This window comes from Pongo pygmaeus, chromosome 8, assembly GCF_028885625.2.
Source record: "Pongo pygmaeus isolate AG05252 chromosome 8, NHGRI_mPonPyg2-v2.0_pri, whole genome shotgun sequence".
In the NCBI taxonomy this organism is placed as follows: domain Eukaryota; kingdom Metazoa; phylum Chordata; class Mammalia; order Primates; family Hominidae; genus Pongo; species Pongo pygmaeus.
The window spans coordinates 102,522,115-102,546,409 of record NC_072381.2 but is presented as its reverse complement, the minus strand read 5'-3'; the positions used below and the strand labels follow the sequence as shown (position 1 = coordinate 102,546,409).

Genomic DNA, 24,295 nt, shown 5'->3' with positions numbered 1-24,295 from the left:
CTAGTTTTGATATGTTCGTTTTTTAGAATTCAAATTTATTCTTTAAGGGAAAAAAAAATTTCTCCAAAGATGGTAGGGAATTGTCACTGTTGGCGGTTACCTAAACTACATCATCTTCTAAGCTGTTCAGAGATGAAAGGGCTTTTAGTCTTGCTCTGAATGTCAGCACAGTCATGTGACTCCCTTAAGAAGGCCTCTACCTTCTTGTGGCTATATTAGGAACTCTTATAGAATGTCTCCAAATGTTCCAGTCCTGCGTGAGTAAATGACAGGGAGGAAGAAGTGCCTTAGAGAAGAGCCAGCCTAAGTATCCCTCAGTGGTGAGTAGCGGGGAGGGACTTCTTAAATAGTTGCCAGAGACAGCACATCTTTGGGGAAAAAATTATATGATGAGTAACTGGTGTTTCTATATTGTGAGTAACTGGTCTCAGAGGCACACTGTAATTGACCTATATTAGCTTGTTTAAATCAACTATAAAGTTGCTTCTAACCTTTCAGCCCTTTTAAATGTGGAGGAAAAGTGATCACTTAAACAAAAGTAATGATTTTGGGTTTTCTTGGTAACATGCTTTGGCCTCTCTTGTATAAGATGGCCTGAGAGGGTCCATACAGGATTATCAGAATGCTGAGATTTTTTTAACCCAAGGACATTACAGTTTTGAAGGCTAGTATAGCTCCACTGTAGATGCAGTAGGTGTTTATAAATCAAATGTTTTCTGTTCTTAAATCAGCGGAAGGTCCTGGGAAATCAGATGATGTCAGAAAAGAAAAAGAAGAACCCTACTCCAGAATCTGTGGCCATTGGTGAATTGAAGGGAACCAGCAAAGAAAATAGGAACTTAGTAAGACACTGTTCTTTGGACTGTCTGTCTGTCTGTCTATATTTGTAGAAAAGAGGAAAATTGATGTACTGTCATATGTTTTACTGTGTTTCTTTGGGCCATTCAAATGGCTTTTTCTCAATCCTTTCATTTATGCTACCTTCTTTCTGTTGGTTTTCATTGACTCATTCAACAAACACACACATTTTGAATTCAAGAATGATATCACTAGTCACAAGCAGATGAGTAGTACAGTACAGTAGCTCCTTAAACAAGTGCTGGAGGAAGCAATTAGTTCTTACTGGAAGTTTCCACAGGTGACATTTGAGCCAGGCCTCCTAGGCTCTATATTACCTGTGGGGTGGTGCTTCAAGATATCCTAGGCATGCCTACTTCATTAAGCCAGCAGTAAATCAGTTAAGATTAATGAGATATAAATACATCAGTCTCAGAAAAACTCTTCACAGTGAAATTGAACAAATCATTCATTTGTTAGTAAAGTCTGTCTATAGGAATGCCATTAGAACATTGAAACCACTGTACAATTTTCTTATTACAGTTATTTTCTGGCTCTCCGGCTGTCACGATGACACCAACAAGATTGAAGTGGTCTGAAGGGAAGAAAGAGGGGAAAAAAGGTACTAATTGTACTTACTCTCTGTTCTTACTAAATGTAATTCCTTTCTGCATCTAGTCAGTAGCATTTGTTTGAATTCCCAGGATAGTACATTTGTAGTCAGAAGTGACATAAAAATTACAAGGCCAGGTCTTTGCCCTTGAGTTCATTCACCAGATGGTTATTGAACCATTTACTCAGCATTGTCTTGGGTGCTAAGGGTAGAGCTGTGAACACAGACCCACATGGTCCCTGTGTTCTTGGACAGACAGGACACATGGGGGAAAATACCTTAAGAATATTTGCGAAGCAAATTAAAAACAAGTGTAAATGAATTTGTGGAACCAAGTTCAACAGTGCTGGGAGTATGCTTATGGAATAGTTAGGTTCCTTTTCTGTGTAGGCCAGCCCTAATTAGTGAAGCTTTCTAGATCAACAGCTCGTGCCTAAGGATCCTGGCAGTCATATCATACAGCATATTTTGGGGGCTATTTGGGACAAAGAGGACTATTTAATGCTGAGACTGCTGATTGTCCCAGGCTCTTCTGGTAAAAGCCTGCTGTGCCTTCCTCTGAAGGAGCCAAGTGGGTCAATGGAAAGGCCATGAGATTTGTAGTTAGTCCTGATGGGAGTTATCATTCCTCTGACCCAGGAAAACCGCCCATTCTCTATGAATTCAAGTTTTCTCCTCTGAAAATGAGGATAAAAGTTACATCTACTTCACAGATTTATTAATTTATTATGAGGCTCAATTGAAATAATGTTCTGGCAGCACATTGTCATTGTTAAATCATTAACAAGTGGTTACAGTTGTTACTGTAGAAAACGGGCTGAAACCTGGTCTTGTTATATAAGGCTCATGTGGCAGCTGAAGTGAATCTGGTTTGACATGATCGTTTTATCACTGGGATATGAGCATAATTACTATTTGAGACATCAGCAATAGAAAGAGATCAAAAGCCTGATCCTTATGGATAAATTCTTCTCTGGAAAATTAGATTTCAGTATATTCTTCTTACTTATTCTTGAATGAATTATCTAAACTCTCTTTTCTTTCCTTGTTGCTTCTGTCTTCCAGGCTGGGCTGTCTAATTGAGACAAGATGGGGGTTTGAGTTTTTTGTGTCTAGATATTTCTGTATGTCCATGAATCAAAATCAAGCATAAGTTATTTTTGAAGGCTACATTGTTTTGTATCAGTACAACTTTTGTTGCTTTCATTTTTGAAAGACATCCGGAAATAATATCTTTCTGTATTGACAGCTCTACCTTGGAAAGAAAGAAAGACATTTTTTAAAAACCAGTTTACTATTTCACCAATAAGCTTTAGAGCAGGGATTCTTGACCTTGTCATCTGTGGACTTCCTAAATGGTCTAATAAAGTTCCTGGTATTGTTGATGCAATCTTTTATGTAGGTACATATGTGTATTTTTCTGGGGGAGAGAATATATGGTTCTAATTAGATTCTCAAAAATGTTAGTAGTTCAGAGAAGTCGAGATAATGAATGACCCTCAATTGGATCAGGCAATGACATTTTCACCTTACTCTCTCCTGGTCACTTCCTCTATCTGGAAATGCCTTCCTGGTGTTATGATGCTACATTATTCTTGTTCTTCCTCTTTAATTCTTTTCCTTATCTGCAGTGGCTTACTGTTGTTTGCCTATTCCACTACATCTTTATTTTTTTCAATGCTCTATCTTAAGTTCTGCTCATTTCTGCTCTTGCTTCTCCTGCCTCTTTGCAGCTTGGTCTCCTTCCACTGCTCAGCTCTGCTCTCTGTATGATAACTACTTCCAGCCTGGCAACTCCAGGTCTGAACTCTCTTCAGACATTGGCAGTCTCCAAGCCCACAGATCCAGGTGCCTGCCATGTATTTCTTTTATACAACAATGAATACACAACCTCAGATTTTTTGATAGTGATGTTTATAATAAAAGTAACATATTCTTTGAAGAAGATCATGTAATTTTATTACTGTGATCAACAACATAATCCAAAAAGACTTTTATTTAGTACAGGATTTCTCAACCTTGGCACACTACTGACATGTTGGTTCAGACGGTGCTTTGTTGTAGGAGCTGCCATGTGCATTGTATGATGAGCAGACTTCCTGGCCTCTACCCCGTAGATGCTGGGAGCTTCCTTCCTCCAGCTGTGATAAGTAAAAGTGCTTCTAGACACTGCCACATGCCCCATGGTGGGTGAGGAGGCAAAGTCATCTCCACATGAGAACCACTGATTTAGCACCTACTTATTATGGCCATTATTTTCAGTAGTCAAAATCTTACCCATTCTTCAAAGTCTAGCCTAAATCTCACCTCCTCTTTGAAATTTTCTCTGGCTAACACAGCCAGATATAATACTTTTTCCTTTGAACTTATTAATGCTACAAAAATATTGACACTTAGTATGATTTACTGTATTTACTTCACATGTGTTGTCTTATCTCTGTAACTAGTTTCTCTTCTAGAAGACAAAGGTCAGACTTAGTGTATTTGTGGCCTTCTGTCTCCTGTTCTTCTCTTCCTCCGAAAAATGACAGTGCCTTGTGCTAAGTCGGCTTTTAGTAAACATTGAGTGTTGAGAGGGGCAGTGGTGGTAGGAGCATGAGTTCTGCATTCAGCTGGGCTTGGGTTCCATTCCCAGTTTTGCTGCTTAATAGCTTATATATTAGCCCTTGGGCAAATGAACTGTGTAGGCTGCGGATTCTTACTCTGTAAAATGGTAGGAGTAGTTAACCTCATATAGTGGTTATTGTGAGGATAAATAATGTACATAAATAACTTAGAGCAGCACAAAATATGTACTTACTGTTAGCTGTTATGGCCATTAAGATGATTTAATGAACGAGAGATTATATCAGGCAGATGTTTATGTGGTAGAGTCACAAATTCTTAATTAAACTCATTAGCCCTCAGTTTGGAGAAAATATTAAGTGTAGACCCTGTAGCTTTTGAGTGGGATGTTTGCAAAAAGAAATATTTAAGAACATGTCTAATGCTCTTGTTTTTCCTTCAACCTAGGATTTCTCTGAAGGATCCAGAGTTGTCTCCTATGGTCCATGCAGAATTTTCTCTTTAGTGGGCAGGTGTTATTCCTGCCCACAGCAAAGCTTGGACTTGCAGCTTGCTTGCTGCATTTTGAATTGTCAAAGCCAACTAATACCATGACCCGACTGATACCTCTAATCCCACTCACTTGATGTTTGCAAGCTGTGCCTTCTGAGAGAGTGCTTAGGCTCTGTCTCTCTTTTTTAATATTACGGGGAAACCACTAACTATCCAACCAGCTTATACAGCACAGTGAGGTGGGCTTCAGTGCTCGTTCAATGTGTTTAGGCAGATTCCACTTTTGAAAAAAAATATGAAATGTGTGCTCAACTGCCAGTAATTTTTTAAAAAGCACTGTCCCAGTGGATTGATGTTGTTTTTAATGGATATTTTGGGTTTTTCTCTGTTTTGATAGTGTTGGGTATTTTGTTGTTTTTGTTTGTTTATTTCTTTGTTTTAAAAGCCATGTTTTTGGATGGGCCCTAAGCTAGATGCCTTTCCTTCTTTTTCACTTTGAGCTTTGGGAAAACTCTTTATCTTATGAGGCTGTATTCCTCAATACCTAATTTGTGTCCAAAGAATTTATAGCTTTTCTGGACATTTTTTATTATTTCTTGGGTCTGACATCAGAGTATTTGACCTGCAGTATTGAAAAAGGAGAATTCAGAATGATACAATATTTTAACAAATCTTAATTATTAAACTCTTTTCCTTCCTTCCATTTCTCCCTCCCTTGTCCATCTCTCTCCCTCTTTCCCTTTCCTCAGTGATGTGAAAATAATTGTGTTTTGCTGAGATTGTTACCTTCATTCAATTTCCTCTTGACTAAAACATCTCTGGTGCCAACGTAATACTTCTGAACCAAATCACTGTGACTCAAGGAAAGTCACTGACAGCATAATAGAAGTTTGCTAAAATATTTGTATGTGGGGGAAGCTCTGGAGTGTGCCTAGGAGGGGGCTGGCTGCCTTTATGTCCCAGGATGACTCTTTATGGGTGTGATTACATTGCACCCTCTGAGGGTGCAGGCTAGACCGTCTCCTGAGAGGAAGTTAGAATCAGAAAAAAGAAGCAAGCAGCAGCCTCTGTAGGGCTAACAGGATTTAAAGGAGAGAATGTTCTTATTTGGAAGCAGCTGTGGCTTGTCACCAGTGTTCAAGGAGTGTTACTGTTCCGCCCTCTCCTTGTCAGAAGGGACACAGGTAGTAAGTTGGAGATGGGGCCAGAGCTTCTGGCTTTTGGATTTGGTGTGTTCACTTGTGTTGGATGGAGCAGTGGCATGGCTTTGACCTAGTATGAACTGGTGTCTGCCCAGAGAGCAGCATGTGGCAGGGGGGAATGCTCAGGTTTGTGCCTGGCTCTGTGAAGCTGTACCACCCTTCTCACCCTGTGGGTTGGAGCCTAGTCAGGCCACTATGGGGAAGCAGTTGCCCCACAAAATGTGGTCTGCTGACCTATTTCTAAACTGTTGAATATGCTGCGCCATTGCTGAAATGAAAGATGACTCTGGGGGAGCAGAGTTTGGCCTTGTGCCCAGCTGGCAGCCCTCTCTGCCAGCCTTTCTGCTGCTTTTGCTGCTGTAACAGCAATAGTGGAGAAAAATGTAAAATTTGGTCTTCCAGCTTAATACAGTGTGAACAATAGATGGTTAGGAAAACAAAACTGCTTAGAAGCCCCTTTCTCTAGAGCAGTTTTATGTCATTACATATTAGCAAATTCGTTTGCGTAGGTTTCTATTAAATATTTGACTTTTTTTTTTCTTTTTAAGAAAATGAAATTCCTTATACCAGACATCAGTTAATTAGAACAGAAAACCCTTTTGGTATCACCAAATTGAAATGGTATTCTTCCTTAACTCTTCCTTCTTTCCTTTATTTGTTTAGACGTGCTTCATCCTGAAGTGGTGCTATGGTCTGTTAAACAGGGCTGGCATCAGGTAGAGGGAGCAGGGTGGTGACCTGATAGCTCCTGTCATCGTGTTAGTTTTTGATTCTATTTAAGGGAAGTAGCTGAGATTTAGACGGATGTAGACGCTCTTTGGGTGAATGGAGTCATAAGCAAGGGTTGTGTTCTGGGGTGAGGATCATGAGAGAGATATCTATCACATGCACATGCCTTTATATAGCTGGTCTCCTTGGGTAGTTTATGTGTGTTTTGTTTATTTATTGAATATGTTTTCCCTTGCTTTAGGGGTTTTATAGGTCATTTTTCTTAATAGAAGCTGTGATTGACTTAGAATCCAAATTTGAGGAGTAAGCAGCATAACCTTCTACCTTGTAATATGTAACTATTCTAATCCTGTGGAATCTTATGGAAAACACAGAGAAAACCCCTTTTATCATTTGCCACAGAAGGCTGCTGTCTCCCTTCTGATTTGGTGGGCAGGTATTGTTTTTGAGCCAGTATTTAACAGAGTTTTTTAATCTGTAAGATTTTTTTTGAATCTATTTCATTGTGTTTGTTTTTCATGTTGGAACAATCTCTCTGGAAGTGCCTCCTGTGGCTTTTACAACTTCATTTCTTTCTGGGGTCACCTGTGATGGACTTTGATGTGTTGTCAATTTGGGGCCTTGTGTTTGTGCCAGAGGGATACACATATTAAACTGTAGGCCACCTTCCTGGTCCAGACTGTACTGTGTGAACCCCACTGACTAAATTAGTGAGAACCATAGGCGTTGGAGTTTCTCACCTTTTACAATGATAGACTTTTGCATTGGGACCAATGAATCTGGTGTGAAAAACCCTGCTGCAGCAGTGAAAGAGCATCAGGAGATACTGGCTGTACCTGAGGGCCAAAATAGGAGCAGGTAACGAACCGTAAAAAAAGGAGCAGGTAATGAATCGTAACCAAAACTACAGTTGATCCTCTGAAAAGGAAAGCTCTTTACCCAGAATGTCCTTCCAGAGTCATTCAGGAAGGACAAGGGAACACCCTTGGGAAATGGGCTAGTGGAGGGCTGTTGACTGCAGTGACACCTGGGTGCTCCGGAGGTATCTGTTGTGTTGACCTGTAAGGAAGCAGTCGATCCTAGAGTGTCAGAACAGAGCCATTCTCTCCTCCTGAGTAGGAACATTTCTGTTCAGCTTCCCTCACAGGAGCCTGTGTTAGCATGCAGTTGAAAATACTGCCTTCTAGGAGAACCTGTGGTCATTGGAAACGTGCCCCACAGTGACTGGCCATGCAACCGGGTGATTTTTAGGAATAGATGTCTCTAGACTCTGTCTCCTTTCCTACAAGGCCTCACACAGATGCTTGAGGCTAATGGCCCCGATTCTGAGGTCATTTTTGTGTAGAACTCCTTTCCCCAGGAGAGAGAGAGCCTTATCTCTGCTCTCCTTTACCCTGAAGCCTTCAAACGGAAGACAGGACCTAGATCTAAACCTATCTACTAGCATTTTGTGGGATTGTCTAGAATTTGGGGAAGATTTGGGTTCCTAAGATGCACAAGCTTTTTACACCAGTGGTGATTAACTCAACTAAAAGTCACTGCAGGAAGTTAGCTTCCCTAGACAGCTAATGCCGAGAACTTCTGCCAGCATAGAGTTGACAGAAGCAGGCCAGCGAGGAGGTGTGGGACATAATAGCCTGAGTGCTTGGGTTACCATGGAGACTGGAGTGTGTGAGGCCACAGCCTGTGCTAAAGAGCCGTGGAGCCCTCCCCGGCCATGTCTGGGGACAGATAGAACCTGATGGGGGAAATATTCCCTCACCCCAGGGTTCTTTCTGCAGAGCAAGAGTTGCCTTTGTCCTATCCCTGAGCTTGCTCAACAAGAGAAGCAAGGTTTCTTAACTGTTTTGTTTGAAGTTTTCATTCTTATTTGACTATATGTATGTAATTGTAAAGAAACGATCCTATGCATTGTCTTTCTTTTATATTCTTGTAATATTCTGAAATTAAAATTGTTTTGTTTCATATCCAGAGGCTTTGACTGGTCTGTTAGTTCACATTTTGACTGTTGATGTTGAAGACAGAGTTTTTCTCTTGTTCTGAGGAAAGTGAAGCCTCTAGAAAGGCTCCTCTTTGGCTTGTTTTTAGCTGGGTGGGTGGGTTCAGGAGGAGTGGGGCTTTTGGCTAATAAGAACTATGATTTGGAGCCTCCGGGATCCTGAGCTTCCTAATTTCCCATGGCTGAGTCTAGAATGCTTCACATAGATTTCAGTTTCTCACATAATTTTTATTTCTTCATTTAAAAATAAGGAGTGATGGTTACAATAACAGGAAAACCTAGATGAGGTTTTCACTTGAGGCAGGAAGGTGTGTTTAGACAGCTCAGGTTGAAATGTTCCTGCTGCTGTCTTAGTGGGCTTGGGCTGCTTTAACAGAACAACATAGACTAGGTGGCTTCTCAACATGAAAAATGTGCTTCTTACAGTTCTGCAGTCTGGGGAGTCCAAGAGCATGGCGCCAGCAGATTGGGTGTCTGCTGAGGGTGCACTCCTTGGTTCACAGACAGCCGTCTTCACTGTAACCTCACATGGTGGAAGGGACGAGGGATCTCTGGGGCCTCTTTTAGAGGAGCACTAATCCTATTTATGAGGGCCCTGCCAAAGACGCTCCCAAAGACCCCTTCTCCCAAAGACCCTACATCCTAATATCATCACATTGGAGATTAGGTTTCAAAGTTAATTTGTGGGAATACGAACATTCAGTCTATAGCAAGTATTTTTTTTTTTTTTTTTTTTGAGACAGCATCTTACTCTGTCACCCAGGCTGGAGTGTAGTGGTGTGATCTTGGCTCACTGCAGCCTCCACCTCCCAGGCTCCAGTGATCCTCCCACCTCAGCCTCCCAAGTGGCTGGGGCTACAGGTGTGTGCCACCACACCCAGCTAATTTTTGCATTTTTTTGTAGAGACGGGGTTTTGCCATCTTGGCCAGGCTCGTCTTGAACTCCTGGACTCAAGTGATATGCCCGCCTCAGCCTCCCAAAGTGCTGGGATTACAGGCATGAGCCACTGTGCCCAGCCTATGGTTGCAATTTATTAGGTATGTGACTTTGGGTGTGTCCCTGAATCTCCTGTCCCCTTATCCATAAGGTGGGGAGAATGGTATACATCTCAATAACAAGGACTTCACACGGAGGATTTTAATCTAAGGTCTGTGGTTATGCTTCAGGACAATGGTTTACCCCTGTAATTCTATGTAAAATTTTGTGTACATTTGTGTTTTTCTAGGGGAGAGATTTCATAGCTTCTACAAGAATCTCAGAGGAATCCTTGATGATTAAAATACTGAGAATCACTAGCTTTACACAGTGCTGGCAGATGGCAATTATTCATTAAAGGTTAATTCTCTCTCTCTCTGCCAAGGATAAATTTTATAATCAGCAGGTTATTGATGCTGACATAGCTACTTTGATGACAAAGGTGTTGTTTAAATCCTGAATAGAAATAAACACTCTACAGTTGTCTTTACTCTGTTACCTACCCACACACTCCTCTTTTGCCATGTTAGCTTCTGAGGCGCTATTCAGAACTACTTGTCCCTCTCTCCCCAGCTCCTAAGGACCAGCTTGTATTACTCACTGTGAAGAAAGGAACCAGGTCCTTGAAAATGAAACATGGAGAGACTCTTAAAGTTACATGTGGGAAACTGGGTGATGCCAAGAAAAGGGAGTGGCAGGGGCAAGACGGACATTTTGAAAAACAGGAAGAGGACCAAAATGCTGAGTACGGTAGTGAGCACATAATCATTAATCACTGAATTGTAGAAAAGACTGAAGAGGTACACATGCATTAAATAGTGGAAAGGGGCCGGGCACAGTGGCTCACAACTGTAATCCCAGCACTTTGGGAGGCTGAGGCGGGTGGCTCATCTGAGGTCAGGAGTTCGAGACCAGCCTGACCAACATGGTGAAATCCCATTTCTACTAAAAATACAAAAATTAGCCGGACGTGATGGCATGCACCTGTAATCCCAGCTACTTGGGAGGCTGAGGCAGGAGAGTCGCTTGAACCCAGGAGGCGGAGGTTGCAGTGAGCCGAGATTGCGCCACTGCACTCCAGCCTGGGTGAAGACTGTCTCAAAAAAAAAAAAAAGTGAAAAGGGAAGATAGAAAAACAGAAACATGTAAAGAGTTTTCCTCTCAGTCCCCCTTCCTGGCGGGCTAGTTCCATTAGCTTTGCCTGCTATGTGGGCTGCCCACTTTTTGTTCCTACCTGTATTCCTGATTTTGAGGGGTTCAGGGAATGGGAATGGTGAAGACTGCTGAACCCCACGCCAGAGGGTATGGTGTACAGGACTTCATGCTTGCTGAGATGCTTCAAGGCCCAGCTTCTTGATTTTCACCATTAAAAAAAAAAAAAGAAAAAAAAATTGAAGTTGAGCAATGACCAAGTCTTGGTTCAAGTTGATCATTAATATCGAATCCTTTATCATCAGCATCCAGTGCCCAGAACCTGAGTGTTCTATCCTAGAATTGGGATTAGGGTGAGTAGCTGGGGCCACTGGTGTCATGCTGGCTCTCCTCTTTTATTCTCAGAAATACGTTGTTTTTATTTTCAATGCCTTGGTATTGAGGAATGCTTAATTCAATTGAACCATATCTGTGAGCAAAAGAGAAAAGAAACAAGCTGTCTAAAAATCATGAGCCCAAGGGACAAAGAAACCAAAAAAGTGGGGCCAGTGGGCTAGAAAAGAGCTGTAATTCAAGCTAACAAGGTACACAATTGACCCTCAAACAGTGCAGGGGTTAGAGGTGCCAGCTCCCATGCAGTGAAAAATCCACATATAACTTTTGGCTTCCCCAAAACGTAACTACTAATAGCCCTATGGATAGCATAAAGTCAGTTAACACATGCTTTGTATGTTACATGTATTTCATATAGTATTCTTATAAAAAAGTAAGAGAAAAGAAAGTGTTAAAATCCAAAGGAAGGGAAAAATAAATCTACTATTCATTAAGTGGAAGTGGATCATCGTAAAGGCCTTCATCCTCATCATCTTCACATTGAGTAGGTTGAGGAGGAAGAGGAGGGGTTGGTCTTGCTATCACATGAGTGGCAAAGATGGAAGAAAATCTGCTTGTAAGTGGACCTGTGGAGTTCAAACCCATGTTTTTCAACTGTACATGGTCCAGGGCATATATATATATACATACATACACACACACACAGCAACCTTGGGGGAAATGTCAGTTTTCCACATGGACACAGCTGGGGCTCTCTTGACTCATGGCAATTGCAAATTTAAGGTTGCAGTTGAGGCTAGGCACCGTGGCTCACACCTGTAAACCCAGCACTTTGGGAGGCTGAGGCAGGCAGATCACTTGAGCTCAGGAGTTCGAGACCAACCTGGGCAACTAGGTGAAACCCTGTCTCTACTAAAAATACACACACACACACACACACACACGCACACACACACAAAATAGCTGGGCATGGTGGTGTGTGCCTGTGGTGACAGCTACCCGGGAGGCTGAGGTGGAAGGATCACTTGGGCCCAGCAGGTGGAGGCTGCAGTGAGCCAAGATCATGCCACTGCACTCCAGCCTGGGTGACAGAGTGAGACCTTGTCTTAAAAAAAAAAGGTTGCAGTTGAGATCAGCTCAGAGGGGAAAATAATAGCCCTCAAAGGAAAAATGTGAATGTGATATATATACGTGGATATATTCTAAACATTATATCTAATTATAAAGAATGAATCACAAAATTAAGCATCTTAAATATAGGCATGAAAAAATAACCCTCAACCAGGAAGCTGCAGCTCTGTCAGATTGCATCATTTGAGAACCAAGAAAAGCAAGTTAGCATACTAAGCATGAGAGAAGCAGAGGTTATTCCTCTGATGCAGTGATATTTCTCATTTCCTTCCTTCCCTCCTTTCTTTCATTCTTTTTTTTTCTTTCATTCTTTTTTTTCATTCTTTTTTCTTTCATTCTTTCATTCTGGGTCTCAATATGTTACCCAGGCTGGAGATAGGAGTTCAGTGGTTATTCGGTGGCTAGTTCAGGTTCTGTGATCACACCCGTGAATAGCCACTTCTGGGCTCGAGTGATCCTCCCTTAGTCCCCTGAGTAGCTGGGACTACAGGCACACACCACCATGCCCAGCAATATTCTGTTCATTTTTATAGCTGTGTTAAGGAAGGTCTTTATATGAGCAGAAGATTCTATCCAGGGGACTGAAACTGTTGCAGTGGAAACACTATCCTTTTTAGAAAGTGGCATTCTTTGGAAGATATATCCAACCTCAATCTCTCCCGTTGGGGTTGTGTTGTATTTGATGAGCTAGGAAGTTTCAACCTAAAAGCAAACATCAGTTCCATTAAAAAAATTTCATTTGTGTTTTATTTGCTCTCAGCTCAATTTAAAAAAACTAAGAATTATTTACTAGTCATTCTCTACATAATCACATTTCTTAGTCTCACAGTAGAAGCTTCTAGAAATAAGAGGCTGTGGTCTCATTCAGCTAAGTTCCATTGGTTCACTTGAAGGGCTGAACATAATAATTCAGACCCACATGACATTCACAGTGGATGGTAAAAATGGGTTTGATGGTTGGTGCCAGAGGAAGGAAACCACACCAGGAACCACACCCGTGGAGTCTGGATTCAGTTACTCTGTTTACATGTGAATGTATGAGAACTGTAAGTATTAGGTTGGTGCGAAAGTAATTGTGGCATTTTAATGGCAAAAGCCACAATTACTTTTGCACCGACCTATTATATAATCTTGCTAAGTTTCAACGTATCTGTAAAATACAGATATTAACAACCACTCTACTTCTCCATATAATGTACTCTGAAATCCAGATGAGATCACGTATTAAAAAGAGCTTTATAAATTGTAAATCCCTGTGGAATGTGTACATGTGTACATGTGGCAAATAACCTAAGAAAGTTCTCAAAAACCAGTATAGCTTTTTACCCCATTTGAAGTTGTTAACATCCTAGAGTCTATTGTGTGTCCAGCCTGAATGAAAAGACATTTCTTGACACTAAAAAATTAATGAAAATTGTGAGCCCAGAAGCCATTCCTCAGCACTCATGTTCAGAAGTGGGGATCGCTGATGGGAGCCCCTTCTGCCCCCATACTTCCCTTTTTCCAGCAGGGCCTCTAAGGAGTTCAAATTTCTTGTGAATGAAAAACTAATTTATTGAGTACTTACTATCTACTGAGCTCTGTGCTAGCCAATTAATTCCTTGTTTCATTAAACTCATACATCTCTGTGAGGTATTGTATTAGTCTGTTTTCACACTGCTATAAAGAACTACCTGAGACTGGGTAATTTATAAGGAAAGGAGGTTTAATTGAATCTCAGTTCTGCATGGCTGGGGAGACCTCAGGAAACACGATTATGGTGGAAGGCGAAGGGGAAGCAAGGCAAGTCTTACATGGCGGCAGAAGGGGGCCAGGGGACTGCCACACACTTTTAAACCATCAGATCTTGGCTGGGTGCGGTGGCTTATGCCTATAATCCCAGCACTCTGGGAGGCTAAGGCGGGTGGATCACGTGAGGTCAGAGTTTGAGACCAGCTGGGCCAACTTGGTGAAACTCTGTCTCTACTAAAAATACAAAAATTATTCGGGTGTGGTGGCACATGCCTGTAATCCCAGCTACTCGGGAGGCTGAGGCACGAGAATCACTTGAACTTGGGAGGTGGAGGTTGCAGTGAGCTGAGATCACGCTGCTGCACCCCAGCCTGGGTGACAGAGTGACACTCTATCTCAAAAAAAAAAAAAAAAAAATTATCAGATCTTGTGAGAACTCCCTCACTATCAGGAGAACAGCATGGGAGAAACCACCCCCAAGATCCAATCACCTCCCACCATGTCCCGCCCCGACCTGTGGGGATTACAATTCGATGTGAGATTTGGGTGGGGACACAAAGCCAAACCATATCAGGTACTGTTAATCTCCAGTTGTATAGAAGACACATGAATAGTTTGATAACGTATGTTGTCAGTTACAAAGAAACGTAGCTGACAAAGTGGCCAAGCTAACATCCAGGGCTGCTGGACTCTCAGGACTATGGTCTTAGGCAGGGGTTACAAAACCCAATATCTATAGGAGCCAGGAAGGTCATGTAAGGTAATGAGAACCACAAGCGCTTCAAGATATTTAAAAACGCCATGGAAGCCAAAACCCGACCCCTCTGCGGCCTGCATTTGGCCCAGGAGCCCAGCTGGCATCCTCTGCATGGCGCTGGGCTGCTCGGCTCCTGACTGCTTCCTGATCTGTACAGGACACTCCCAGAGCCTCTCGGTGCTGGCTCCCAGAGGACAGCAAGAAGCGCACCTTCCGGGAAGAGGATAAATGGCATTTGGACGCAGGAGGGCATCCACTCACTTACCTCCGCCAACACTCCCCACTCCCTGCAGGAACTGCTTAGGGAGGGTCTGTCCTCATTTCTCTGCTCTTCTGCATGCCCTGCCCAATGCGTTCATCTCTGGCCACAGGTGGATATTAAGCACTGGAAATGTGGCCCGTCTGAACTGAGATGTGCTGTGCGAAATACCAGAATTCAAAGATGTAGGAAGAAAAAAGGAATATAAAAATATCTCGAAATTTTTTACATTGACGACATGTTGAAATGAGATTTTGAATATGTTGGGTTAATAAAATATCATTAAAATGAATTCTGTTTCTTTTAACCTTTTTAATGTGGCTACTAACTAGAAAATATAAAATTACACATGTGGCTCATGTTATATCGTGATTGTCCCAGAACCTCTGGGCCTCTAATCCTATGCTGTCCTTTCTCCCCAACAACCTACTCCACCAGAACCTGTGGCCACATCTTTTTTCCTTTAGTTAGTCCTTAGTCCACTCTGGGGAGGAGAAGCAGGGAGAGCTGGTCAGAGGACAGGACAAACACTAAAAATGTCACCCCACCCCCATGAGCTACTACCCTGTGCATACAGACCCACTAAGTCTTTCTGCTCAGGTTAGAGGCCTTGGGCCAGGGCCTTCTGCCTCTCTGATGAAGAGCCATGGGGATTTAATGGACATCTAATGACCCAGTAATCCAGGCTTTAATAAGTACTTTGATGTAACCAACATTGGCCATTAATGAGAGGTCTTATATTGTAGCCCCTTCTTAAACACCCGCCGTATGTGCTTTGTGACATGACCCAGGAAGAGGAGAATGGAGAGGAGAAACATGGCCTTCATTCTTGTCTCTGCTTCCCTCTTCCATGGGAGCATGAAAACCTACTCTTTCCACATAGGGAGGAATATAGAACCATCTGGTGTGGAGGAAAAGGGGATATATTTAGTCTGAAGCAAATCTTTAGCAGAGACATAGAATCAAAGACAGTCATTGCTGTTTGGGACCTTAGAGACAATGCATCCCAATGGTTTCAGATAGGTTTATGCACTGCCACCAGGGTTACTGTGAGGAGGGGAAGGGGGTCAGAAGGACAGCACCTGATTCTCCGCATCCTCTTCAGCCAGGGAGCTCCCTTTTACCTGGTTTAGAGTAAGATTTTGTTTAAATAAGTGGCTTGAAAATCATTGAACTAGCCCATAAACCAACCATGTGTTAGAGAAACAGTTTGAGAAATATGGCGACTTAGGCCCAGTTGATGCATTAGTGAGTGGCAGTGTGGGGGACTTGAGTCTATCTCTTTTTAAATTAACTGTATTAAGCATATAGTTTGATACATTTTTTTTTTTGAGACTGAGTCTCACTCTGCCGCCCAAGCTGGAGTGCAGTGGCGCAATCTTGGCTCACTGCAGCCTCCTCGCCTCCTGGTTTCAAGTGATTCTTGTACCTCAGGCTCCCAAGTAGGTGGGATTACAGGCAAGCGCCACCATGCCCAGCTAATTTTTGCATTTTTAGTAGAGATGGGGGTTTCACCATGTTGGCAAGGCTGGTCTCGAACTCCTGACCTCTAGTGATCTGCCCGCCTTGGCCTCCCAAAGTGCTGGGATTACAGGTATAAGCCATCGCGCCCGGCCAGTTCGATAAGTTTTGACAAACATATACGTCTCTGTAACCACCACCCCAATTAAGATGTACATTTCCGTCGCTCCAGAAAGTTCTCTCATGCCACTTTGCAGTCAGTTCCCCATGCCCCTGCCCCAGGCTGCCAGTGATTTCATTTCTATCACTGGAGATGGCTTTTGTTATTAAACCCCTGCTAACTCACAGTTGATGTGCTGACCGTGCCTCCCACTGTCTGGCTGACCCTATGTTTCCAGGTGTTCTGATGTGGACAAAGAAGGATGCTTGTGACATGTTTCTGGGAGCAATAGCAGGAATGAGAAGACTGGTTCTGGCTTATGGGAATCTGAGTTCCTTGAAGGCCAGAGCTGTTCTTTATATTCTGTTTCCACACTACCTAGTGCAACGCCTGGCACATACGAGGCCTTTGGTGAGGGTGGGAAAGTAAGGAGGAAGGGTGGGTGGGTGGAGGCCTGGAAAGATGTGTATGGGAGGTCCAGGGACACTTCCTGGAGCTGCTACTTAGAGAAGAGTTACATAAGGACAGGGGCTTGGGGCACTGTGGGGCAGAGGCGGATGTTTTTTTGAGGACCCAGAGTTCATTCATTCCATGTGTATTTATTGAGCTGGTAATGTTTCACAGGGAGTCCTCAGGGATGTCAGAGTCTTGGGTGGGGGGTTGATGGAAGGGAGGTCCTGGATGGTCCAGGAAGGTAGGGCTGTCAAGAGTTGGGGCTGCAGATGAGAGGAGGAGGGAAATGGAAGCCCTGTGGGGTAGACAGGAAAGCGTAGGATAGAGTGTGTTGTGAGAGAGTCAGGCTACACTGCAGGCATCGTTTCCCCAAAATGACTTGTAGGCAGTACTTTGGATAAACAGGTTTTTTTATTTGTTTGTTTGTTTGTTTGTTTTTTAAGACAGAGTCTCACTCTATCCCCCAGGTTGGAGTGCAGTGGCACGGTCTTGGCTCACTGCAACCTCTGCCTCCTGGGTTCAAGTGATTCTCATGCCTCAGCCTCCCAAGTAGCTGAGATTATAGGCACAACTTGTTGTCCAGGCTGGAGTGCAATGGCACTATCTTGGCTCACCGCAACTTCCGCCTCCTGGGTTCAAGCGATTCTCCTGCCTCAGCTCCCGAGTAGCTGGGATTACAGGCATGTGCCACCACGCCAGGCTAATTTTGTATTTTAGTAGAGATGGGTTTCTCCATGTTGGTCAGACTGTTCTCAAACTCCTGACCTCAGGTGATCCGCCCACCTCAGCCTCCCAAAGTGCTGGGATTACAGGTGTGAGCCACCATGCCTGGTGATAAACAGTCTTTAATAGTGTTTAATATGTGATAGAAAAATATAACTTGTATGTTTAGTCTGAATTTCTAGATTCTTTAGAACCAGTCTAAAGTGTATATTTGGGGTTGTTTTGTTTTGTTTTTTAGAGACAAAGTCTCTGTCATCCATCCAGGCTAGAGTGCAGTTGTGCCATCATAGCTCACTGCAGCCCCTAACTCCTGGGCTCAAGCAATCCTCCTGCCTCAGCCTTCCCAGTAGCCGCGATTACAGGCACACGCCACAGTGCACAGCTAATTTTAAAAATTTTTTTGTAGAAATGGGGTCTTGGTATGTTGCCCAGGCTGGTCTCATATTCCTGGCTTCAAGTAATCCTCTTGCCTCGCTCTCCCAAAATGCTGGGATTACAGGCATAAGCCACTGTGCCCACCTAAAGTGTGTATTTGAATTTGTATCAAATTTAAAATGTTGAGGAAGAAATAGAAAAGTGTCCTGCATATGTGATAAAATTACGAAAGTTTGCTAAAGTTTGGTGAAGATTACCATGGGCAAAATGGTGAAGGGGAAGATGACAGGGTAGTTTTAGGCACAGGAGTTCCTCTACACCCGAATAGGGGCTCCACTGATGGAGGGGGTGGGAGGGGAGCAGAGGGGAGAGCAAAGGAAGCTGTGTTTTTTTTTGTTTTGTGTTTTTCTTTTTGAGATGGAGTCTCGCTCTGTCGCCCAGGCTGGAGTGCAGTGGCGCGATCTCGACTCACTGCAAGCTCCGCCTCCCGGGTTCATGCCATTCTCCTGCCTCAGCCTCCCGAGTAGCTGGGACTACAGGCACCCGCCGCCACCCCCGGCTATTTTTTTTGTATTTTTAGTAGAGACGGGGTTTCACCATGTTGGCCAGGATGGTCTCGATCTTCTGACCTCTTCCGCCCTCCTCAGCCTCCCAAAGTGCTGGGATTACAGGCGTGAGCCACCGTGCCCGGCCGCTGTGAGGGCTTATAGGGCACTGGTTCTCAAACTGACCGGGCAGCCGAGTCACCTAGAGGACTTTTTGAAGAATGGGCGGGCCTTACCCCTGGAGTCTCTGATGCAGGTCTGAGGCCCAGGAACTTGCATTTCTCATTGGTTCCCAGCTGATGCTGATACTGTTGGTCCAGTATGACACAGAACCGCTGATGCAGAGGTGGCAGTGGGTGCGCGGTTTGTGCCCTGTGGTGGGTGTGGATACAGGCAGGCCGCCCACTGCGGGAAGCGGAGGGGCCGGTGTGGCTGGGAAGACACCCAGGCAGAAAGGTGGGATTGGGCCTTGCCCCACAGGATGTGAGCAAGCTCACGAGCTGGCGCCTGGTGCTGTGCACACAGTGGACGCCGAGGTGGGCAGGGGTCCAGGAGGGCGGCAGCTGGAGCTGGTCCTCCACAATTAGGGGGGCTGATTGCCTGGGCCACACACCTGCAGCATAGTGCTAAAGGGGAAAAAGGGAAATAAATCCAGACCCTCCGAGAGTGCCCCCAGGAGGCTGCCTACTCTAGTTTTTCTGCCATTTTGATTAGCTCTGAGAGAAAGGAAACCAACTTTTCCCGAGCTTAAATGTCTTAGGCATTTACGTGCCTTATCGCATTTAATCATCATAGTCTCGTGATGTCGGTATCACCCATCCATTTTTAAGGATGAGGGAACTAAGGCCCTGAGAAGTGAAGGAACTTGCTCGTTGTTATCTAGGTGGACCTAGGATGCAATCAGTTTTGGGGCTGACTTGTCTGATTAAACCTTCCTGAGGCTTCCCTCACCCCCAATATTATCATTTGAATGCGTAATCAATAGAAAATCAGTATGTAATCAGTATAATCCATTGTTAAAGAGCTACTTTACATTATTTTTTCATACTAAGTCTTAGAGATTCAGTATGCATGTTACACCTACAACCCATCTCAATTCGGATGAGTCGCATTTCAAGCGCTCCATAGCCCTGTGTCCGCTACCCCTGTGGGACAAGAGCTGCCCGGCAGGGGTGAGAATGTCCAGCCACACGTGCCTGTAATCACCATTTCTACCACTAGATGGCGCAGGTGAGCTTCCCTGGTTCAATGCATCAGGTGTTAAGAGATGGGGTGGGTGGGGACTTAAATTTCCCTGTTTTTGATTTATTTGTTTAAATTTTTTTAATTAAGTATTTATTGATCATTCTTGGGTGTTTCTCGGAGAGGGGGATATGGCAGGGTCATAGGATAATAGTGGAGAGAAGGTCAGGAGATAAACACATGAACAAAGGTCTCTGGTTTTCCTAGGCAGAGGACCCTGCGGCCTTCTGCAGTGTTTGTGCCCCTGGGTACTTGAGATTAGGGAGTGGTGATGACTCTTAAAGAGCATGCTGCCTTCAAGCATCTGTTTAACAAAGCACATCTTGCACCGCCCTTAATCCATTTAACCCTGAGTTGACACAGCACATGTTTTAGAGAGCAGGGGGCTGGGAGAAAGGCCATAGAACAACAGCATCCCAAGGCAGAAGAATTTCTCCTAGTACAGAACAAAATAGAGTCTCCTATGCCCACCTCTTTCTACACAGACACAGCAACAATCTGATCTCTCCTTCCTTTCCCCACACTTCCGCCCCTTCTTTTCAACAAAACCGCCATCGTCCTCATGGCCCGCTCCCGATGGTTGCTGTCTCTTTGGAGCTGTTGGGTACACCTCCCAGACAGGGCGGCTGGGCAGAGGCGCTCCTCACCTCCCAGACAGGGCGGCCGGGCAGAGGCGCTCCTCACTTCCCAGACGGGGAGGCCGGGCAGAGGCGCTCCTCACTTCCCAGACGGGGCGGCCCGGGCAGAGGCACTCCTCACTTCCCAGACAGGGCGGCCAGGCAGAGGCGCTCCTCACATCCCAGACGATGGGTGGCCGGGTAGAGGCGCTCCTCACCTCCCAGACAGGGCGGCCGGGCAGAGGCGCTCCTCACATCCCAGACGATGGGTGGCCAAATAGAGGCGCTCCTCACCTCCCAGATGGGGCGGCCGGGCAGAGGTGCTCCTCACTTCCCAGACGGGGCGGCCGGGCAGAGGTGCTCCTCACTTCCCAGACGGGGCGGCCGGGCAGAGGCGCTCCTCACTTCCTCCCAGATGGGGCGGCCGGGCAGAGACCCTCCTCACCTCCCAGACGGGGCGGCCGGGCAGAGGCGCTCCTCACTTCCCAGACGGGGCGGCCAGGCAGAGGCGCTCCTCACCTCCCAGACGGGGCGGCCAGGCAGAGGCGCTCCTCACTTCCTCCCAGACGGGGTGGCAGCCAGGCAGAGGTGCTCCTCACTTCCCAGACGGGGCGGCCGGGCAGAGGCGCTCCTCACTTCCTCCCAGACGGGGCGGCCGGGCAGAGGCGCTCCTCACTTCCTCCCAGACGGGGTGGCAGCCAGGCAGAGGCGCTCCTCACCTCCCAGACAGGGCGGCCGGGCAGAGGCACTCCTCACTTCCCAGACGGGGCTGCCGGGCAGAGGCGCTCCTCACCTCCCAGACTGGGCGGCCGGGCAGAGGCGCTCCTCACTTCCTCCCAGACGAGGTGGTGGCCAGGCAGAGGCGCTCCTCACCTCCCAGACGGGGCGGCCGGACAGAGATGCTCCTCATCTCCCAGACGGGGCGGCCGGGCAGAGGCGCTCCTCACTTTCCAGACGGGGCGGCCAGGTAGAGGCGCTCCTCACTTCCCAGACGGGGCCGCCGGGCAGAGGCGCTACTCACTTCCTCCCAGACGGGGTGGCGGCCGGGTAGAGGCGCTCCTCACCTCTCAGACGGGGTGACCGGGCAGAGGCACTCCTCACATCCCAGATGATGGGCGGCCGGGCAGAGGCGCTCCTCACTTCCCAGACGGGGCGGCCGGGCAGAGGGGCTCCTCACATCCCAGACAATGGGTGGCCAGGCAGAGATGCTCCTCACTTCCTAGACAGGGTGGCAGCGGGGCAGAGGCTGTAATCTTAGCACTTTAGGAGGCCAAGGCAGGCGGCTGGGAGGTGGAGGTTGTAGCGAGCCGAGATCACGCCACTGCACTCCAGCCTGAGCAACATTGAGCATTGAGTGAGCGAGACTCCGTCTGCAATCCCAGCACCTCGGGAGGCCGAGGTGGGCAGATCACTCCAGGCCAGGAGCTGGAGACCAGCCGGGTCAACACGGCGAAACCCCGTCTCCACCCAAAACACAAAAACCAGTCAGGCGTGGCGGCGCGCGCCTGCAATCCCAGGCACTGGGCAGGCCGAGGCAGGAGAATCACAGGAGCCCGAGGCAGGGAGGTTGCAGTGAGCCGAGATCACGGCAGTACAGTCCAGCTTCGGCAACAGAGGGAGACCAAAAAAAGAAGTAGAGGGAGACTGAAGAAAGGGGAGAGGGGGAGAGGGGAGAGGGGAGAGGGGAGAGGGGAGAGGGGAGAGGGGAGAGGGGAGAGGGCTTCTTCTAACAGCCTATTTGTTTAAATTTTAATCACTTTCTGCCAGAAGTGAGCTTGAAAGATTCCAAGCCACTACATACTTACCCTAGAAAAATCACAGGTAGTTGGGTCCGTGTGTGTCTGGGTACAACTGTAGAACGGAGTACTCCAAGTTAACGTCCATGTAGAATACAATGTTTATTAAAAGATAAATAATTTTAAAATTGCTAATTTAAAGCGTACACATACATTATTAAAACTTAATATTAACTGTAGTAATTATTTAGAACTCAGGCAAAACAAGGATTTTTTTTTGATGAGTATTTTCTCACTGGCATTGTTTAGAATAGCAGGTGTATTGTGATAACAAAAAGGAGACCAACTATTAGTTAATTATTTAAAAACTTCTTCAGAGACAAATGACTCTTTTTTTTTTTTTTGAGACAGAGCTTGGCTCTATCGCCCAGGCTGGAGTGCAGTGGCGTGATCTTGGCTCGCTGCAACCTCCGTCTCCTGGTTTCAAGTGATTCTCCTGCCTCAGCCTCCCGAGTGGCTGGGTCTACAGGCGCACACCACCATGCCTGGCTAATTTTTGTATTTTTAGTAGAGACGGAGTTTTACCATGTTGGCCAGGCTGGTCTCGAACTCCTGACTTCAGGTGATCTGCCCGCCTTGGCCTCCCAAAGTGCTGGGATTACACGTATGAGCCACTGCACCTGGCTGACAAATGACTCGTGTTCTGCACCCAAGGGGAACTGATTCCACAACGTACCCCCTCATTGCTCCCTAGCCTTGGTTCACCATTGGTCTTCACCATCCTGGAGCTTCCATTCTGTTTCAAGGATGAGGAATCTGAGCCTAGAGAAGCACAGTGTCCCCACTCCTGTCACATGGGTGCTAGTGGCAGACCCGGACTAGAAGTCAGGTACCCCAGACTCCCTGCCCAGTGCTCTTTTCGCTGGGTCATTCTGTTTCAGCAGTGGTGGCCGTGGCAGCCATTTCTGTTTCTCGTGTCTCTAAACCCTGAACCTGAGACAGTGACCAAGGGCCCAACCCCTGCTATGTCATTTATAGTCTGAGCATAGGGCTGCGACCAGAGGAGGCCCCCAGCAAATTGTTGAGTGAATGTTGAAAGGAAGGAAAGAAAATGCCCTCCAGACATTTCAGAAGCTCATCATTCCTGGAGGTGGGGGGACCTCAGCCAGCCATATGGTGGCAGACTAACTACACTGGACCCCTTCCACCATAGAGGGGACATCAATTTTGTCCTCATTGGAACAGACTCTTATTCTAGATATGGATTTGCCATCTCTTCCCAAAATACTTCTGCCAGTGCAACCATCTGTGTTCATGGAATACCTCATTCACTGTCATGGAATTCTACATAATATAGCTTCTGTCTTGCTCTGTCGCCCAGGCTGGAGTGCAATGGCACAATCTCAGCTCACTGCAACAACTTCCACCTCCCAGGTACAAGAGATTCTCTTGCCTCAGCCTCCCAAGTAACTGGGATTACAGGCACCCACCACCACACCCGGCTAATTTTGTATTTTTAGTAGAAATGGGGATTCACCATGTTGGCCAGGCTGGTCTCGAACTTTTGACCTCAAGTGAGCCTCCTGCCTTGGCCTCCCAAAGTGCTGGGATTACAGGCCTGAGCCACCGCTCCCGGACCTCTTTTTACTTTCTTATTGTGGCTCCAGAAAATGTTGAATTACCTATGCTATTTTAATAGGTAGTATATGTATATGGCACCAGATTCAAAAGGTATTATTCTGTTTCAGCAGTGGTGGCCGTGGCAGCCGTTCCTGTTCCTCATGTCTCTAAACCCTGAACCTGAGACAGGTTCAGGATATTGAGACTCACGAAATGGAAGAAAATATTTGCAACTTATATATCTGACAAGGGAGTAGTGTCTAGGATATAAAAAGAATTTTTTTTTTTTTTTTTGAGACAAGGTGTTGCTCTGTTTCCCAGGCTGGTGTGCAGTGATGTGATCACAGCTCACTGCAGCCTCAACCTCCTGGGCTCAAGCAATCCTCCCACCTCAGCCTCACCATTAGCTGGCACTACAGATGTGTACCACCATGCCTAGCTAATTTTTTGTAGAGATGGGATCTCGCTGTCTTATCCAGGCTGGTCTCAAGCCCCTGGGCTCAAGCCATCCTCCTGCCTCAGCCTCCCAAAGTGTTGGGATTACAGGCATGAGCCACTGAGCTTGGCCAAGAATTCTTACAACTCAA

At 45.7% G+C, this 24,295-nt stretch overlaps 1 protein-coding gene across 9 annotated transcripts in view; it reads left to right on the top strand.

Moving 5' to 3' along the window:
- The window catches only part of ARHGAP19 (Rho GTPase activating protein 19), a 101,498-nt gene that overhangs the window by 56,329 nt on the left and 20,874 nt on the right, over positions 1 to 24,295 (top strand). For 3 of the 9 annotated variants that reach the window (XM_054435419.1, XM_054435421.2, XM_054435422.2), the window contains exons 10-12: positions 732 to 842; positions 1,381 to 1,459; positions 4,463 to 8,405. In XM_054435419.1, coding sequence (XP_054291394.1) covers positions 732 to 842; positions 1,381 to 1,459; positions 4,463 to 4,473 — 201 coding nt within the window. In that variant the 3' untranslated portion in view covers positions 4,474 to 8,405. Of the gene's footprint in view, positions 1 to 731; positions 843 to 1,380; positions 1,460 to 2,515; positions 2,841 to 4,462; positions 8,406 to 9,986; positions 10,782 to 24,295 lie in introns of those variants that run through there. The other 6 variants (XM_054435417.2, XM_063670054.1, XM_054435420.2 and 3 more) reach the window with 4 other exon arrangements.